Source organism: Meriones unguiculatus, chromosome 15 (assembly GCF_030254825.1).
Source record: "Meriones unguiculatus strain TT.TT164.6M chromosome 15, Bangor_MerUng_6.1, whole genome shotgun sequence".
NCBI classification, from domain to species: Eukaryota; Metazoa; Chordata; class Mammalia; order Rodentia; family Muridae; genus Meriones; species Meriones unguiculatus.
In genome coordinates this window covers 10565631-10586077 of record NC_083362.1, presented here as the reverse complement: position 1 = coordinate 10586077, position 20447 = coordinate 10565631, and the positions used below count along the sequence as shown (strand labels likewise).

General features: G+C 45.4%; 1 protein-coding gene and 1 long non-coding RNA gene across 2 annotated transcripts in view; one reads left to right on the top strand and one right to left on the bottom strand.

The window, feature by feature from the left end:
- Positions 1–17411, top strand: part of Myom1 (myomesin 1) — a 98885-nt gene extending 81474 nt beyond the window's left edge. Inside the window, exons 28-38 of the mRNA XM_060368156.1 lie at positions 261–320; positions 577–644; positions 4244–4357; positions 5069–5156; positions 6156–6194; positions 6289–6394; positions 8658–8821; positions 11590–11626; positions 12001–12023; positions 13174–13229; positions 16657–17411. Of these exons, the coding sequence (XP_060224139.1) occupies positions 261–320; positions 577–644; positions 4244–4357; positions 5069–5156; positions 6156–6194; positions 6289–6394; positions 8658–8821; positions 11590–11626; positions 12001–12023; positions 13174–13229; positions 16657–16950 (1049 nt within the window). The 3' untranslated portion in view covers positions 16951–17411. The remainder of the gene's footprint in view (positions 1–260; positions 321–576; positions 645–4243; positions 4358–5068; positions 5157–6155; positions 6195–6288; positions 6395–8657; positions 8822–11589; positions 11627–12000; positions 12024–13173; positions 13230–16656) is intronic.
- LOC132648044 (uncharacterized) lies at positions 14184–16799 on the bottom strand. Its single transcript, XR_009586403.1, has 3 exons — positions 16671–16799; positions 16029–16242; positions 14184–14421 (listed from the first exon to the last, which is right to left on the bottom strand). It is a non-coding gene; the product is annotated as an uncharacterized LOC132648044 (long non-coding RNA).
- Positions 17412–20447: the final 3036 nt, after the last annotated feature.

Sequence of the window (20447 nt, the reverse complement as noted above, 5' to 3'; positions counted from 1 at the left end):
ACAAACATACACTCGTACACACAGACCCATACCTTCACACTCACATATATACACGCACAAGCTCTCTTACACACACATACACACATGAGAACACACAAAGTTTCTTACTTTTCAAAGGTTATCTCTTCACCTCTGAAAATCAGAACAGGGTCCTCACAGTCTGTAAGTATAATAGTGAAAACAGTCACTTCACCTAGTGCCTGCCGTGTGCGCTTGTGCCACTCAGCCCAGTTTCACACTTCCTTGTCTTCAATTTGTAGTTTATAAGAAGCTACAGAAAGAAGCTGAATTCCAGCGACAAGAATGGATCAGGAAACAAGGTAAAAATAGACATTTTTGTATAAAACATTCCAAAGTCATTTCCACAGCAAATTTAAACGAACAGCATTTCATGCTTTGTAAAGAATAACTTAAAAACAGCCATTGTTAAGTATGTGGGCATTAAAGATACTTTATGACCAAGTTCCTGATTCTGGGGTCTGACCTCAAACGTAAATCACCTCAGGGTTTAAGGACAAGCTTTGATCTTGCATTTGCAACTGACCGGAGACTGCTTCTGTCGTTGACATTCCACAGGCCCGCACTTTGCGGAGTATCTGAGCTGGGAGGTGACTGGAGAATGTAACGTGCTGCTCAAGTGCAAGGTGAGAGGTGGGTTCGTTTGTAGCGCTTTATTCAGGAGAAACCAAGATGAAAAGGAAGGTCAGTGTGCCCACTTTGTTTACCCCAAAGCAATAAGCCACATATTCAGCCTTTCTCTTGGATGTGAAGCGACCCTTGGCTGGTAAGAAACAGAGCAAAACCACGTGGAAATGTGAGGAGAGGTGAGAGTTCATGTAGTCACCCCTGAGCTGCAGAAGGCTTCTTCTCCAAAGTGACTGGATCTGAAGTGCTCAGGGTTCACGGTGGAATTTGTTTTAGATTTTGGGATAATTGTGTTTGTATACTGAGCTTTCTGAGAGAAGAACCCGAGTCCAAATATAAAATTCATTTACATTTCACAAATACTTTACAGACATAGCCTGAAGACATTTTAGGCACTGTGTTGAATAATTTTGCACATGACACAAGGTTGTGTGTGGTTCTGTGCTAATGCTCAGAAAAACTGCAGGGTGTGGAGCGCTGGGTCTGGACTTTCGGCTTGGGGTGGCCAGCTTCTGTCAGTCAGAGCGGCACGTGCTGCTTCTGCTTTAGGCTAAGTCTACATCTAAGTGGTAAGCTATTCCTGACTCACCTCAGCTCCTTTTCTAAATCATGAGACTTTCACAGAAACCTGGCCAAATGTGCCCAATTGTGTCCAATTTGAACAAACCTTGTCTCAAAACTCCTTATTACACCATTGGAATAACTCGTGTAAATGTAGCAGTTAACTATTGTTCTATAAAGTCCATGGAGGATGTGAGCTAAACATTTAGACTCATGAGAACCATGTGAGCCCCAGCCTGCCCACAGAACACCACGGGCACCATTCTACTTCAGGAGTCCACACAGACATTCCCTCTGCCACCCCTAGATGACAGCCCAGGAGACAAGGTCCAGCTAGAGCAGGAGCTAGAGGCCCCTGGCTTCAAGGAACCTCGAAGAGATGAGCCTGCAGAGATGGGTCAGTGGATGAGAGCACTGGCTGAGGTGGACATGATAGCCTATGCCTTTAATTCTAGCACTTGGAGATAGAGTGGATCTGTATGAGTTCTGGGCCAGTTAAGGATACATAGTGAAACCCTGATCAAAAAACAAAACAAAAGGAGCTGTTGTTAAAAAAAAAAAAAGTCCCAACTGTTTGATTTTACCAATAAATATCCAGGAGTCAGATGCTGGGGTGAAAACCTAATAGCTCAGTGAGGCAGAGAAAGCACCCAGCTGACCTTCTTACTCATGTCCCAGAAGGAAAAAGCCAAAAGCCCAAAGCCCAAAGGCCAAAAGCCTAAAGCCCTTAAAGCCCTTCTTCTCCACACTGTCTTAAATACCCTTCAACTCAAAGTCCCTCCTTTCTGTTTATTTTCTGTCAGCTGCTTTCTTGCTCTGCCTATTGACGTAGGGTTAACTTTGTTTAATCCTCTTTACAGAAAGCTTTTGGATTAAAGGTGTGTGCTAGGGCCGGGCCACACTACAACCACCAGCTTACAATAAACAGCAAGTTCTTAGGTTAAAGGTGTGTGCTAGGGCTGAGTCACTCCACAACTACACACAGGTCTTTCAGGTCATAGTCTTGGGTTCTCAGGGTTGCAAATACCCTGCAACAGGGAGCAGTGAGTGCTCTGCTGTAGAACCTGGCTTCAGTTCCAGCACCCACATGACAGCTCACAACTGTCTGTACCTCAGTTCTAGGGGATCCAACATCCTCTTCTGGGCTCTGTGAGCACCAGGAACACAGGTGGTACATATGCATACATGTATATAAACATGCACATGTATATAAAACAAATACATCTAAATAATTTTTAAAAGATTGGTGTTTGGATTGTCTCTGGGCTCAGCAAGTCCAGAGCATTTCTAGTTTCTCCCAGTCCGGATGCAGCTTTCTAAGCTGGTCATCTTTATCAATGTCACCTGTTAGCACAATAGGTTTCCATGATTTAGAAACCAGCTAATGGCCTTTTATTTACTGACCCCACTATTACTAAGAGTATTGCTGCTTATGTTCGCTTGCTAGATGGACTTTTTTGGTGTGTGTGTGTGTGTGTGTGTGTGTGTGTGTGTGTGTGTGTGTGTTTGCAGGGCCTTGCACTCTACCGCTGAGCTCTATCCCCAACCCAGCTGAAATCCTTTCGACATCGTAAAACATGAATGCTTTTGTTTATAACGAGCATACTAATCACTTTTCTGTTGCTGTGATAAAACACTGTGACCAAGGCAATTTATAGAAGAAATCATTTAATTGAGCTTGCGGTTCCATAGGGTGAGAGTCCATAATGGCAGAGCAAAGGCGTGGTGACAGGAAGAGTTGGGAGCTTGCATGTCAAACTGCAGGCAAGCAGAGAGAGCACACTGAGGATGGCATTGGGTCTTTTGAAACCTCAAAGCCCCTCCCCCCATGACACACCTCCTCCAACAAGGTCACACCCCCTAATCTTTTTCAAACACCAGCTGGGGACCAAGTGTTCAAATAGATGAGTTATGGGGGTCATCCTCATTCCAACCTCCAGAAGCAAACGCGTCTCCATGCTCGTCTTGCAGTCACGTGTCCTCTTACCAGATGCTCAGTGGGGTCTTTGGTGTTTTCGTTTTATTTTCTTGATTTGTATGAAGTCTTTACTTTCTCATGCAATTTTAGTTTTCAAGAAGTTCAAATGTTGTAGGAAAAGCTCAAGATCCATCTACATGTGATGGTTTTATCCACTGATAATGTGTGATGTATGGGATCTAAACGCATCTTCTCTAAATCTCTCCGCAATTAAGCTATTAAACCTTACTTCCTTTTTACATACATTTGTAATCTTCCTTTTTCTCTTTTGTTAAATGTTTAGATATAGATTGGAGTTTACTCATCCTATTCATTCTGCTGGGACACTATTTTAATGCAGTAGGAGGTTTTTTTTTTTTTTGGTTTTGAGATTTCTATTTTTATTTAAGCATATATGTTAGCATATATGAAGTCCTTTCTTTCCACATCCACCTAAGAACTCTGGGATATAGACAGGGTCTCCCGTGTCAGCCAGGTTGCTTTCAGACCCTGGGCTCAAGCAATTCTCTGATCTCAGTGGGACCATTCTACTATACCACCATGCCCACTGAGCATGTATGTTTGTTTTTTTAGGTTGGAGAGTTCTTCTTTGATATGCCTTGATTTAATGGACACTTGGTACTTTTCCTTGGCATCACTTTTAAGCTTGTTTTGAAACAATTTAGTGTTGCGCGAGCTGGCCTGATCACTGGTCTCCCTGCTCCCTTGGGAGTGAGCCTGGCGATGGGAAGTTTCCATTCCATTTCCAACCGGTCCCATCTATCCGTGCAGAAAACAGTCCTACTGCCCAGTGCAGCATTTCTGTATTTGTCAGGGAAACCGGATGCTAAGACAAGTTTTACCATTGGAAATCGAGATGCTGTTGGTTTAAGTTTATTCGCTGGTGTTCACCCTATTGTAACCCTTTCTTTACGAAAACCCTCAATGTGGAACTGGTCTCTTTATAAATGGGTGTCTTCAGACTCCAGATTATTCAGTGTTTTAATACCCCAACGATTAAGAACTACTTACCTTCGCCAAAACATAACCGCTTTTTCTTTATTTTGATTCCTCTTGCAGGTGGCAAATATTAAAAAGGAGACCCAGATTGTGTGGTACAAGGATGAACGGGAGATATCGGTGGATGAGAAGCATGACTTTAAGGACGGCATTTGTACCCTACTCATCACGGAGGTGGGTGGCCACAGACAGGCAAGCTGCTGCCTCCACGTTGCAATTCTCTCACTAGAAACCAGGCTCCTCAGTGACTCCACACCCAAAGGAGTCACAGCAATTCAAATCTAACAGGAACACATTTATAATCCCAGTGGTGGAGACAGGCAGGCAGGTGGGTCCCTGGAGCTTTATGGCCAGGTGGTCTAGCCAGATTGGAGAGCTCCAGGCCCTACTGAGAGACTCTGCCTCAAAACACAGGTCGGAGCTGGAGAGATGGCTCAGTTGCTTTTCCAGAGGACATGGATGTGATTTCCAAGCACTCACATAGAGGCTCACAACTGTCTGTAACTCTATCCTAGAGGACCCAATGCCCTCTTCTGTTCAGTTTATTATAGTTTGGGATTGACTTCTTTAGAAATCTGTGTCACTGTCCACAGTTACTGTGTGCATGTGCCGTAGAGACATCCACACAGTCCGACCACTCAGACACATAAAGTAAATGGTTAAAAGCAAGAAAGGTGGATGGTTCCTGAACAGCGATAGCCAAGGTTGATCTCTGGCCTCCACATACATGTTGTATGCTTATTTCATGCATACCCACACAATGTACACTCATACACACATGAACTTACACTCATACACGCATGCATGCACATCACACAGAGACACAATGTACACACAAATGTAGCAACCAAGTCTGATGAACTGCAATGTTCACTGTCTCCTCAGTTTTCCAAGAGAGATGCTGGATTTTATGAAGTTATCCTGAAAGATGACCGAGGAAAAGATAAGAGCAGATTGAAACTTGTGGATGAAGGTGAATCTACCAACTGCTGGGGTCTGCCTTATGGGTCTACAGCTACCAGAATTATGACCAGGGCTGGGCTGGCTATGGAGGTCATGCTGATTTGTGTCCACTGATTTTTGTTTAATTGAAATTCCAGCAGAGCAAACGACTGTTCGTTTTCAAAAACATTTTCCCTTTCCACTTCCTAGAAATCAAAAGTAAACTTTTGATCCTTAAAGAATTTATAGCCCACGGGCCACTAGAAATCTGTTCTCAATTTAAGTCAACATTTTTGTTTCAACTCTACAAAAATCTTCTAGGATCAAAACCTTCTATAAGGAGCATGCTAAAAACAAAATAGGCCATTGTTAAGGGTGTCAAGAAAGATTTGTGTGTGAAATTTGAAGCTCTGCAGTTATTAACGTAGGAAAGCAGCCATTTCCATTTTTCAGACACTTACTAAGGGCAAATATATTATAATAACTCAAAGCTACTCATAACCCCATCCCCCAAACCTCCAGTTTTCTTCCTTAGAACAGCAGGATTGTAATCAGCCCACAGAGCTAGGAGGCTGGCTCTCAGCTCTCGGTAGAGGTGGAGCTGCGGTTAACAGAGACAGTTAATTCATTGGGAACAGATGACATAGATAAGAAAACCCCTGTAATTCAAACTAAGGCTTCCTCCAATTTAAGAAGAAAGAGCATTTCAAAGCCAACAGGCTTCCTGGAAACGTCATTGCGGCCTTTTCTAGAATGTATACACGATATTAATTACCAACCAACCATTCAAGGAAAGCACAGATCAAAACAAGGAGAAATCCTTTTTTAAAGCCTTATGAAAATCGGGTTGTTTTACCCCCCCCCAAAAAAAAAAACAAAGTAAAACACTAATTATCAATGGGTCAACAAATTCATCTGCTATTGAATGGCCTTTTCTGGACAGGGACTTTGTGAGCTAACAGCGTGAAACTTGACCTTATATGGAATATGCTCAAGCTAACGGTTTTTGGCTATGTCCCTCTATCCACAGCTTTCCAAGAACTGATGACTGAGGTATGCCGGAAGATAGGTAAGTTACCATCTCCTCACCATGGCGAAGGTTTCAGTACGCTGCTTCCGGGATGAACTCACCGGTGCATGAATTATGCTGTTCTCTTCCTCAGCCTTGTCCGCTACAGACCTGAAAATCCAGAGCACAGCAGAGGGCATCCGGCTCTACTCCTTTGTCACTTATTACCTGGATGACTTGAAAGTTAACTGGTCCCACAAGTAAGTAGATGCAAACTGGCTCACTAGGTAGACAACCCCCCCCCCCCCACACACACATACACACTGGCAAGTGAGAGGAATGTAAACAAAAAGTCCACCCCATTCAGGTAAGAAGTCCTCTCATTCTCAGGGTTCATGTTGAGGACCACAGGACAGAACACTGAGGCCCTCCCTTACTCCAGGCTAGCTCTTTCCCTCAACACAATGGCTACAGTGTGTCTTTGCTCGTGACAGAGGTTATCATCATTCATAGACATCTTGTGACTAAGCCTCCACCTGTATCCATTCTTCCGTTGAGGGACATCTAGGTTGTTTCTAGATTCTGGCTATTATGGATAAAGCTGCTATGAACATAGTTGAGCAAATGTCCTTGTTGTATGGTAGAACATCTTTCGGAGATAGGCCTAAGAGTGGAATAGCTGGGTCTTGAGGTAGCACTATTCCCAGTTCCCAAAGTGGTTGTACCAGTTTGCCCTCCCACCACCAATGGAAGGGTTCCCCTTTCTCCACACCCTCTCCAGTTTGTCACTTGAGTTTTAGATCTTAGCCATTCTGATGGGTGTAAGAAGGAATCTCTGAGTCATTTTGATTTGCATTTCCTTATGACTAAGGATGTTGAGCATTTGTTTAAGTGTTTCTCTGCCATTTGATATTCTTTTGTTAAGAATTCTCTGTTTAGCTTTGTGCCCCATTTTTAATTGGATTATTTGGTTTGTTGATATTTAATTTCTTAAGTTCTTTATAGATTCTGGATATTAGCTCTCTGTCGGATGTGGGGTTGGTGAAGATCTTTTCCCAGTCTGTATGCTGTTGCTTTGTTCTGTTGACAGTGTCCTTTGCTTTATAGACGCTTTTTAGTTTCATGAGGTTCCATTTATTAATTGTTTTTTTTTCCAGTTCTATGGCATTTGAACTGCTAATATATTTAAAGATAGATCAATAAATGTCCTCATAGCATGTAGTGTTATAAAAGATACTAAATATTCATTGAAACCTAAAATTTTTGGTGAAAATATTTTGATTTTGTTTTTGTTTTATGTTGTTTTGGTTTGGTTTTTTTTTTAGTTCATTTTGAAATTCTCTTTAGGCTACAAACTTTGTACATGCTTTTTTAAAGAAAATACATTTGTAGGTATTATGAAATGAAAAGGTTTTGTTGTTTTGTTTTTGTTTTTCAAGACAAGGTTTCTCTGTGTAGCCCTGGCTATTCTGGAATTCACTCTGTAGACCAGGCTGGCCTTGAACACAGAAATCTCTGTTTCTGCTTCCTGAGTGCTAGGATTAAAGGCATGTGCCACCCCAGCCCAGCTAGAAGGATTTATAACATGATATCATCAATAGTTTTAATAACCCATTTATGCACATTTAAATTTCTGTCTTTTAATTTTTCTCCATATATATTTTTACTTTACTCTATGTATACATAGGGCAATTTTGTGTACTGCTTTTAAAAATTGTGTTTCACTTATTTTGTGTGTGCACCTATGTGCACGGCACAGCACAGTGGAGGTTACTTTGTAGGAGTCAGCTCCTTCACTCTGGTTTTCAGGCTCGGCAGCAAGCGCCTCTACCCCTGCACCAGTCACTGGCCCTATGCATGGCATTTTAAATTTCCTCATAGTTTCATGAGATCTTCATGAAGTGTTTTCCTCCACGCCCTTGTTTTTCTCTGTGACAGGAGTGCTTTTTTACAGTCAGATCACAGTGGCAAGGGCTGCATTTCCTCTTGCTCTCACACAGGGTCATGGCACATGCCTCACTGGTTTCGACAGCTGCTTTGCTTTTTATTCATTTTGACTCTTCAACCACGTGCATCTTTACGTAGTCTTAATAGCTTAGGATCAGTGTATGTCAGTAGCTGTCATCACAGAGAGTCCCCATCAGTGTGTCTTTTGCTTATCCGGCTTGGCCACAGATCATCTGTGTTAAATATGCAGCAAAATAGTATGCAGTTTGGCCTTTCGCCTTTAAAGATTCCCTTAGTCATAGAAATAAACGCAAGCAAAGCCAAAGATAACCAGTGCCGCTGAGAGGTGTTGGTCGTGAAATCTACAGTGGGCCCAGGTTACTGCAGTGAGTTTAAGCTACCTGTTTCAGGTCCTTGAAATCCAAGTCCACAAACACCCTAACGCAGAATGGCACAGGCAGGTCTCATGTATCCTGAAGGCCCATGAAGGGTCATAGATGGGACATACATGAATAAGAGGCCGGGGAAAGATCAGCATGCACGGAAGGAAACATGATACTTTCCTCACCTTAACAGTGGGACTGGAATTAAGTATACAGACAGAGTCAAGAGTGGGGTCACTGGGGAGCAGATTTGGCTGCAGATCAACGAGCCCACCCCAAACGACAAAGGGAAATATGTCATGGAGCTCTTTGACGGCAAGACTGGGCACCAGAAGACAGTGGATCTTTCTGGACAAGGTAAACGTACATCTAAACACTATAGAATAAGCCAGAGTGAAGTGAGTTTATTATCTGGTGATGTCAAAGAAGGCTTGGTTTGTTTTGTTGTTGTTGTTTGTTTTTGATGCTCAGCTTGCATGGACCTGTGCTGATCAGTTTCTCTGAGTCCCAATCTTTTTGGAAGCCTGCCTTGTTTTTAAGTTCAATTCGATTATATGTCACCCCATATGAGTGACACCAATCTAGTTAGATCTGGTCAGCTGAGGACTAGTGCAGGCGTGAGGCTAAAACAATGGCCTCTGATGCATTTTCATTAATAGTGACTTTGGCAAGGTGGTCTTAATCATCAAGAACTTAGTGGGCAGACAACCCACTAAATTCAAATCCACAAAAAGCAAGACAGAGACAATAAACATGGAAAGGAAGCACCATCCTCACAGGAGGATTTTTGGAAGAGGTCAGTTGATTCACGATCACCTTCTTAAGAGCAGCGAGTTCAAAGCAATTGTTTATGGGGACTGAGATCTGAGCTTATTTATCCAGAGCAAGAAAGCAGTTCCTTAGTTAGTTAGACTAGACAGACTGAACCTGAAGGGCAATCCTTGGTGGGAAACTCTGGAAAGGAATAAAGGGGCTTCTCTGTCCAAAACCAGAGAGGAGTGAATGAGAAGAACCAAAGGAAATGCTGAGCAGGGCAGAAGGAAGCCAGAGAGCTACATCTGAAGGGTCCCAGATATCCTAGTTATCTGCCAAAAGAGTTGGGGCTTCTGGAGATAACGGGAAAGAAAAAGTGTAAAGAGGGGCAAGCAAATGATTTGCAACAAGCAAAGATCAAAGGTGGCACACAGTTACTAAATAAAACTTAAAGTTAAGTGAACAAGCAAAAAAGTTATGTAAGCAGCTAAAATCAACGCCGTTTCCCCCAATCCCCTGGCTATATTCTTCCCTCTGTTCTCTCTGAAACTCACCAAAGGAGGCTAACCACCCTTCACTCCTTGGGGCATTACAACGCGGTGTCAGTGTATTGTAACTCTTCGTGCTTTTTCAACCTCAGGATAAGTTCACAGTTTAGAGAGCAGCTTTCCAAGCATGCCAGGAGGCATGTGACTGCATGCGTGCGTGCGTGTTTGTGTGTGTGTGTGTGTGTGTGTGTGTGTGTGTGTGTGTGTGTGTATGTGTTCTCTGAATCCCCTATTCTCACCCCACCCCTACCTAGTATGCCTACAAAGACTCTCTGAAGGATCTGTAGTCCTGGGAGAAGTTGCAGCAAAGAGGCAAGGACCTTCCAGCCCGCTCTGTACCAGCTTCGCCAAGGCTCTCCCCCACCGTCTGCCTGACTATGGGAAATTCAACAGAAAGGGGAAGGAGCAAGTGGGCAGATAGATTTACAATACTTTGAAAATTATTTTTAACAACAAAGCTTGTGCAACCACCCCACTTTTAACCCACTATAAGACAAAGGCTACAGATCCTCTCACCTTGCACTACAGCCACCAATCAAACATTAGCTTGGCCTCTTTGGCTCAGTGTGGTGTGGGGACCAGGAACAGCTCTTGTGCTACTATGCTGTTCTCAGCCTGACTCGTACTGACTCTTCTATGTATAAAGTGTGTGTGTAGGGGGGTGTGGGTTAGTATAACCTAATCAAGTCTATATTCTCTACACTTAAAATGTGACTCTTAGCTGGGGAGATGACGGCACGGGTGTGAGTACGAGCTCTGAAAGTCTGATGGCCCGAGTTCAGTCCCCAGAACCCACATGGAAAGCTGGATGTGGGTACACGCCTAAGATCCCAGTACTTCTGCCCCAAAGAGGAGGGAGGGAGTGGAGACAGGAGAACCATCGGGAAACTCAAAGGCCCGACTCGGTGAACAGAGCAGCTGGTGGGAACAGGCTCCTAAGAGCTGTGCTCCAATGCCTCCACCCAAGCCAAGGCACACCCTCAACACACAGATGGAAATAAACCTGTGTGTGTTTCTTGAGCCATGAAGGAGATGAAGGACGAACTAGAAGGATTTCTAAACAAAGCTGCCTTTTCTTTTCCTCATGAGCTTCAGTCAAGAATCTTACCCTGACGTCAACGGGGATAAGATTATTTTAGAGCACTGTAACTCCTATCTTCTTATCTCATTCGCCTCCATCTCTACTTCATTGTGGCTTGAGAAATACTGCTTCAGCTCGGGGGGGAGTAGAGAGACAGAGAGTGGGGAAGAATATGAACACATACACATATATGAAATGTCATAATGAAACCCATTATTTTGTATACTAACAAAAAATGTATTTTAAAATTAAAAAAAAAAATACAGTCTCTGGGCTCTGCCCTGCAATACACAGCACTGGGTTTCAGGCCAGTCTCGGGATACAAGGCGATGACCATGATACAGTGTGCTCGCTTCCTGCCAAAATGGAGCAGAAAACCTAACATAGTTTGGACTGTCTAGCCAAGAGTCTCTCAGGGCTAATTTAATAAGAAAAACAAAACAAAACAAAAACATTGTTTCTTTTTCTTTTCAGGATGCTTTATTTGAAAGGCTTATCCCCATTTTCTCTTGAGTAGTACTGATAGCCAACTTTCTCTGTTTAAGGTTGAAGGCGCCTTGCTGAGTTGAAATCTTCTAAAGTCCACCACTTCATACTGTCTACATAGAATGTGCTTGTTTGTCTTGTTGACATTGCAATGTGAAGCCATAGGTGGTCTCATGGAAAGGCGGGTGGTGACCCAACCTTGTGACTTAAACCAGCCCTGACTGATAAAACTTTAACTTTCTTTTCTTCTTTTAAAGCATTTGATGAAGCCTTTGCTGAATTCCAGAGGTTAAAGTAAGTTCCCGTTCCTGGCAAGGGCCGCTTCTACTCAGTTACGTTCCTGGAACCCTGAGTTCCATCTGAGCATCAGAAAGAGTCTATTGTTCCAGCCAGCATAGGAAAAGCCCACTTGACACTGTTAGTTGAGCTGCCAAATATCTCTGAAGCAGACTATGGACTGCCTTTCCTCCTCTCCTTTGTGTATTAAGTACAGTCTAATTTTGTCACAACTCTTCATGTTACACAGAGCAGATTTGTAATTGAGAGAGAGCAACTTTCCAAGCTGCTCTGAGGCATGCCTGTGTGTGAGAGAGGGGGCAGGGAGAGAGAGAGAGAGAGCTACTTGAAGTGATACTAATCCAACTTTCTTTTGTCTCTCTCTTCCACAGACAAGCTGCCATCGCAGAAAAAAGTAAGTAACTGCCTTCACGCAGCACAGAGGCAAACTCAATGTCAGACTCCATTTCCCGGCATATCTACTGATGATAACGGATTCTTTTCTTGCCGGGCTTGGTAACATAACCCTTAATCCCAACACTTGGGAGGCAGGGGCAGACAGATCTCTGAGTTCTAGACCAGCTTGATCTATACAGGGAGCTCCCAGTCACTTCTCTCTTTTATAAATTGTAGAGGGGCTACATATGGTTTCACTTTAATCTTAGGTCTGTAGGAAGGTCTCAGTTATGACATCTGGCCCTTGTCCTCTGCAGGTAACCTAAGAAATCTCTTGGTTACAACCATATGGTAGCTATTAGTCATTGTAGGTACAATGTATCAGAAGAAACTTAGACACAGTGAATAAAACAAGAGTTGGAAACACTGTCTTTGACACTGTAAATCTGTAGAAACAAGGTTCAAGAGTCACAGGTTGAATGAAATGGGCCTTAGAACGTGAGGCTGGTAACCAAGTCTGTGCCTGGTTACCAGAGAGGAGGCCTGGGCTGTGTCACTGAAGAGCTCCTTCATCAAGTGCTCAGACAGTCATGCCCAGAGCACGCATGTGTCCTGGCCAACAGCACCGACCCTAGATTTCAGCACGTCTCTCATACACCTGACACCAAGAACCAAGAAAAGGAAACTCTCTAGGGAGAGGCTCAAAAGGAAGCCCACAACCGCACAAGCCTCCGGAGCTCCCAGGCTATAGCCTTCCTACTAGTCCACTGGTGCTCATCACAGGGAAGCCATGAAGAGGCCATGCCCAACCCAGAGCCTACACATGAAGATTCGTTCTGCTCCCTTGAGCTTAGTCCTGCTGATCCACTCCTGGGCTAGAGCTGGAGGGAGCCATGAAAAATCATGGGCAGGTCTTTGTGTGACTAAGTAGCTCTGAGCTGCTGCTTTATGCACAACTCCAGGCACCTGTATATGTGCACTATGTGAGTAAAGACGACCCAGAGATACTGGGTTACCTTCTCATTTTGCACACTGAAAGCAGGGTGAGATAGCCATGCCATCAGGACGGGGAGAAATAGCTTGGGAGGTTCAGGTCATGAAGCAGCTTTGAGGGCTTGGGCTTTGGCCCTCCTCATTGCAGTGATTAAGCAGAATTTCTGTGCTTGCAGATCGGGCCCGGGTGTTAGGCGGTCTCCCTGATGTTGTCACCATTCAGGAGGGCAAGGTAAGTGTGGGGTGCTCTCATCCCTACCTTCACATGCGGAACAGGTCCCAACACGCCACACCATTGCATCCCACCGTCTCTGCCTTAGTCCATTGTCTGCGCTTGAACAGAATAACCAAATACAAGGTTACAAGTTCAGCATTCCAGTCATAATGTCTTGTCAGCCCAGGGTCGGGGCAAAAGCATCTCTTGTGAGGCTGCATTGAGGCCATTTCTCCAGAGTCGTGTTTTGAAACCATCAAAAGCCACTAGGCTGTATGAAAATGAACCTGGAAACGTTAGCTTCTAACTTTGTAACAACAGAAGAAAGAAATTACCCCAGCACAGTGGAAGGCGCCTGCGCTGTTAAGAGTCTCATGGTTACAGGGAAAGGTGCTGCCTCATGAGTTTCTACTAGCTCCATCAGCCTCTCCATTTGGTGTTAAAATGGTATTTCCTGGCTTCCAAGAGGCAATGAATGTGACCTCTGACCTGTAAACCAGGCAGAGTGGTACATGCCTATAATCTAAGAACTCAGCAGGGGGCTGTAGAGTTTAAGGCCACCTTTGGCTGCATAGCCAGTCCAGAGGGACCTGCAGCGGAGTAAAACCTTTTCCTGCCCGGAAGCGCAGACACTGTCTGCGATGGGGGAGGTAAAAGGGATGGCTGCAGAATTTGGGCTGCAAAGCAAGGCTGTAGGTGCCACTCTATGCTTTGTAGGCGGGAAATACCATCATCAGCTTTAAGCTGAACCTTTGAGAGCAGTTTCTGTCCTTAAACCACCTTCCCCACTTTCCTCGCTCAAGGAGGTTGAACTCACTGGGCAGTAGTGTCAGTGGAAGAGAGAATGTAGGTGAAAGCACTTGAATCCACAATCCAGGTCTCAAGCATGGACATTAGTTTTCCACAATGCTTACAGGGTTTGGGATTTCTGTTTAATTTGGTTACATTTTACCCCAAGCTCACAAAGCTGGTCTGTTCAGATACATTGAATGACAATGATTTGACTCATTTAAAAATTATTATATGCACATGTTTACTTATTGGAGGACGTGCCATAGCGTGTATGTGGCAGCCAGAGCACAAAGCACCACTCGCAGCTCTCCGTTCTTCCGCAGTGTGGTACTGGGGGGGTAAGTTGAACTTGGGTCACCCAGTTTGGCAGCAAGCATCTTTACCCACTGAGCCACTTCTCTGGCTTGTACTCTTCTTTCTGAAATGTACCCATAGAGCAATTCTATAAAAAGGCTGATTAAAACTGCCATGGCAGCATATGCTGATGAGCCCAGCCCTTGGGAGGCATATGCAAGAAGCTCACAGGTCAAGCCTGAGAGCAGAGCCTGTCTCAGAAGCGTGCTAACGGTGAGATGCGAGCAGGCCTCGTAGTGGGAGGTAATGAGTGACACCTTAAGGTCTCTTGGGAAGATATTTAGAAGAGCACCCCTTGCCCAGCAAGGCCAACTTCGTTCCTAGTCGAGAATATGTGATTCAGCATCAGTAGCCGTGGACAGGCGGATAAAGACACCGCGGGATATAGCATGCCTCCCTGAACTGCAGTGGTCCATGATGCGCAATATAAACGCACAATGGCAACTGAGGGCAAAGATGTGGGGAAGCTGAATTACTTCCGCAACGTGGGTGGGATGCCGGCCAAAGCTATATCGACTCTTAGCAAAAGAGCCTGGCAATTTCTAGGGAGTCGAGTGAATCATATGCTTATCATACAGCCCAGAAACTAAGCCCTGGGTGCTTATCCCAGAGAGGTGGAACCGCCTGTATTCTATTCACGGCAACTCTCTCCATGAGAGCCCCGAACTGAAAGCGGCATATATGGACCTGAGGGGCATGTGCACACTGGCACACTAGTCAGCTAGGAAGGGCCAAGCGACTGGCTCAGCAGCATGGGTGCCTCATCGAGGAATGACACAGAAGGAGGAGACAAAGAAGCCGTCTGGAAAGTTTGCATATTGTAGATTCTGTTGATATAACTTTGTTTTTTGGAAATGACAGTGTTTTATAAATGGAGAAATGAGTAGCAGTTGCTGGAGACTGAGAACAGAGTTGGCAATCAAACCGCCATGGTGCAGAGCCCAGTCCCAGTGGGTACATCTGTAATACAACTCCCACACCTAAACCCTGGGAATCACTGCAGAAAGAGGGGGCGGGATGGGACGGGGAGCCGGAGGCTCAGGGAGTTTGCTGTGAGACTGCCTCCTCCGAACATCAGAAGCTGCACCTATCAAGCCTCGCTAGTGTCATCCCCCAAATGTGAGCTGAACAAGGACAATGATAGCCATGCCAAAGTGGATGGAGAAAAACCAAGAGGCCTCAGCCCTACACAAAGAACCCCAGGCAGCTAAGAGATGCTGAGAGGGCCAGAAATAGTCTTCCCCAAGGGAAGAGAAAAACCAACTGGTTATCCAATAGCGAATGGCCAGCCCTGACACACACACACACACACACACACACACACACACACACACACACGTAACATTATATAGGCTGAGCAGGTTGTATTTAGGAATATATATGTACGTGTACATACGCACACACACACATAAAACAACAATTAATGGAGTCATGAATTTGAAAGAGAGCAAGGAAGGGTATTTGGAAGGGTTTGGAAATAGGAAAGGGAGCAGGGAAACGATGAAATGATAGCACACTCTGAGCAACTATAATCTCAACAAGAAAAGATGTCTTTTTCAACAAAGTACAGGGCTGAGAAGTCAGGTGGGTCATGCAGCGTTGAAAGGACAGCACAAGGGGATTGTGTGATGATGAAAATCTACCTGTCAACTGTACGTACAAAACACTTACCCGTCAAACAGAGCCATCTCACACACTAACGCAAGCCTCTGGGGTGCTTCTCAGAGTTCCATGTGAGTCTTTCCTTTTCTTGGTAAGGCCAAGTCAAAGTGCAGCCGAATGCCGGTGTTTTAGAAGAGTTTCAACAGGGCCGGTGAGATTTTACTGAGGATGCCTTTGGGCCAATCACCTCAGCACCAGCACAGGCCGGAAGGGGTCCAGGGAGCTAAAGGAAATGAGGAAGATGGAAAGGGAAAATTAGTTAAATCACGTAGAGCCGCTGCTGCCATTCCACTGCTGGGTTCCGCAACGCAAGTGAAATGCATAAGTGAGCAGGCAGAGAGTGTGGAATGAGATTCCTCGGCTGATGCAGCCACCTCAGAGCAAAAGGCGGCTGAGTGTCCACGGAGGAGAAAGTGGAGATGGAGAATGGAAAGAAAGTGCCACAGTGAGCTGATGCTGGACAGCAAGCATTTTAGAATCCCAAAGCCCCGCCCTAAAGATGCTCCTCTGAGTGTAACCAGCTGCAGACCCATAGCTACCTTAAACCCAGCCTGGGAGCCTTCTAGTTATCTCTGGCACGAGGCTGGGTCAGAATTAACTGATGCCTCCCCTTCATTCCCATAACCCTGTCTTGCAGGCGCTGAATCTCACTTGCAATGTGTGGGGCGACCCAACCCCTGAGGTGTCCTGGCTGAAGAACGAGAAGCCGCTGGCCTCCGATGACCACTGCAGCCTGAGGTTCGAGGCAGGGAAGACGGCCTTCTTCACCATCTCAGGAGTAAGCACCGCAGACTCTGGCAAATACGGGCTGGTGGTGAAGAACAAATATGGCTCGGAGACCAGCGACTTCACCGTCAGTGTGTTCATCCCTGAGGAGGAGGCAAGGAAGGGCCCAGCAGAGCCCCCCAAAGGCAACCAGAAGTCCAAGTGAGGGGACAGCGGGGGAGCCAGGGCCAGCTGGCCACCCACCACGCTGCTCTTGTGGAAATGGTTCGGGTTACAGATGAGGAAATCCTCCTGGTGTCCCCTCCCCAACCCCCTGTTTTGTGCTGGCTTAGGAGGAAGTTATCACATCTCTTTTTCACATAGAAGAGGCACCAATGGAAGACACTGTAAGGGCTTTTATCAACAGTTTCTATAGTGACAAAACTTTAGGAAGTGAGTCCGAGGAAGAAGGCCAGAGGATGTTGGAGAGGTGTTGAACCAGAGCAGCAGTGGGCTAGAGTTTGAAGCACATGGAGCTTTCCCTGTAAGGTCTTAGGGATTGTGTATACACTCAGCACTGTTAAAGCCGTGAGTGTCGCTGGTCACGGTGACTGTAGGGATGGTGCGTTTTCTGTTGGCAGCCTTGCGATGTGGCCTCCCCCGGTGTGAATAAACAGTCCCACACTCTCCTCTTTCCGCTGTGTCTCTCTGATCCTCACCATGTTGGGCCCTTCCACCTCTCCCCTGACGTTGCTATAGCTCACCTTCTGGTTTACACACTTAGGGCAAAAGTGGTACCTTCTGGACATGGTCACATAAAACACCTGAGGTCAGCCGAGGCTCAGAGTTCGAAAGCACCCCGACACTGCACATCTGCTCACTTGGCGACCCTCCACCACTAAGATGGAGTTGTCATTGATTAAACTGTGTCAACTGTTTATGACAAGGTGGCATAATGCTGCAGAGGTCTCCTGCCTCTTCCTGCCCAAGGTGGGTAACTTACACCATTTGATGCTGCCATGACAGAATACCAGAAACTGAGGAATTTATAATGAAAAGAGGTTATTATTTTTTTGAAGTCCTAGAAGCCCCAAAGTCCAAGATTCAAAGGGCTGACATCTGGATCAGGAAACCAGGATCTTGTTAAGGGCCTTTTGGCTGTCCTGTGTGATGCCAAGAGAACAAGCAAATTCAGCCTTTTTGTCAGGGACCCTCTCCAGAGGCAACTAAAGCATTCTTTGGTGGACACTAGCTGCATTGGTCCCTGTTCATGGTCCAATACCTACTTCTCAGCACCGTCAGAGACTAGTTGTGAACGCTGGGGCACATTCAAACTGATACCAAGAATGAAGCAGAGATTTCCCTACGCTGCAGATACGGCTTCCGTGCACATAGAGCTTTTGAGAGATCAGGGAGGAAGCTGCGTTCCAGCTTCCTCTCTGGTATCAGCAGGCCTTGCTTCTATGTGGTTCCCCATCATGACGCCCTCAGCAAAGCCAAGCTGGTGGGCTTGCCTGTCTCAGCTGTTCTGCTTCTAAACAAAATAAACCTCATTCTGTGCAGAGCCAGCAGGCTGCAAGTACTTCAGTAAAGAAAAATACATGGTCTAGCATAGTAGAGAAGTGCACTGGAAACCAGGTGAGCCCTGATGAAGGAGACAGCCCAGACATAGCCTAAGTTCTCCCTGCCTCAGCGAAAAGGCCACCTGGAGGCAAGTGGCCAAGAAGGAAGGGGCCATTGAGTGCTTACCTGCCGGGAAGCCTGAGAGAGGAGCCCAGCGGTGGCAGTGCTGTGAGCTGCTCAGGGTAGGGGTTCCTGGGCCTCCTCAGAATGCACAGTACAGCAGGCCTACAGCAGCAGCAGAGCCCCAGGGTGGGGGACAGACTCCAGCACCTCACCCTGGGACCTTCCCTGGCTTGAGAAGAAGACAGGACATGCTGATTCCTGAAATTGCACAAGAAGATGAACCCATGTGTGCGCTCACCAGGAACCCACCATATGGTAGAGGGACCTGATGGGACAGGGCAGCAAGGAGGCAGAGAGGAATGTTTACATTCAGGAGCCATATTTGCCGAGACTCCTCAACAAACCAATTCCAAGAACTAGCCCACCCATTATAATGACCAAACTGTATTAGCCATATCACAATCCAGGAGCTCTCAAAGCTGTTTCTAAATAGAAAAGCACAACTAAAATCCCAGACATGTTGATGTAACAATTCTCAAGTTTCCTTTGAACATGTAGTTTATGAGCCTATGACCCGCTATAGGTGGGCTGTTGATATTAGAACACAGTAAAAGTCTGTTTTTATAAAATTAATATATATTATGGACAAGTGACAAATTCTAAAACCTTACTAAGCCCTTGAAAGAGCATTCTTACTTTTTTTCTATTTAAAAATTTAGTCATTAAAAATTTTAGTTGTAGGACTATTTTTATAATATTAAAAATCTTCTGTAATTTGCTAAATTAAATTTATCAATTGATTTTTTTTATTTTAATCTTTGCTGTTATCTGGCTTAAACAAAACTCCCAAGGAGTTATCTTTAATTGCCTATTTGCGCATGTAAATATGGGAAATTTGAGTTCTCTTAAATGTTCTCATGTTGTATATAAACCTGGATATTATGTGATAGTCACACATTTTGAGTTAGGACCAGAAACCTAAGCTGTTACTAGGCTTAATTATCTACTTAGCCGCCCTCACAGCAGGGAATGGAGATTAACGCTAACAAGAACAAGAGACTGGGACTCAGTTGTTCAAGATGGGCTGTGCAAAGGCAGCTTAGACCAAACAAAAAAGGTTGTGGTAAAAATATCACCAATGGACACAGGGAAGCTGTACAAGCTTGGTGGTTCTGGGGAGAAAAAAAAATTAACAGTCTCTTCCGGTCAGTAATGGCTGCATGTGAGGTCCACATTAACAGCATGGCGTGTGCAGGAGCCCCAGCCAAGAACACCCATAAAAACGGAAATGTCTGGAGTCCAGAGAAACGAATGTAAAACTACACGACAAGGGACCTCTGTGTCTAGACACAAAGGATTACTGTTGGGAGGACTGTTCTCACAGGGACAGCTAGAAAACCTGGCTAAATATAAAGCAGCCAATGTCTGGGCCCCGTCTCCCACACGCACAGGACTGTGACTCCTGAGGGTCTGGGAATGAGCTATAAGCAGCAGCTGTGACGTCTCTGCTGCTTGCTTGGATGGAACGCTCAGGCTGCAGTTCACTGAACTGCAGAGAAGGAGGTAGAAGTTCAAAGAGGTGGAAGAGTCTAGAATGCAAAGCTTCTCAGGGGGAAGAGCTACACAGAGGCCGGAGGGCTGGGATGCTGCAGGCGACCTGATTAGTTCTGGAAGGGGCCACGGGAGTGGCCAGACGAATAATTCTTGAAGATCGATCACTCAGGCTAGAGCTAGTGCTCATCGCTGTCAGGAGCAGGGCAGACCTCTCGGGGGTTTCTCACAGTAACACAGAGGCAGACGGTCCTAGACTGAAGGCTGCTACAGATCTCAAAGCTGAAAAGGAAGCTGCAAGCAGGTGGAGGAGGTGGGTAAGTGTGCTTGCTCTGAAAGCATAAGCAAATGAGTTCAAATCTTCAGCATTTCACGTTAAGAAACCAAATATGGCTTAAAGTGTTTATCATCCTACTTTGGGGGCAGGGACAGGAGAGTTCACTGGTCATCCTCCCCAAAATGGTGGGCTTCAGGTTCCACGAGAGA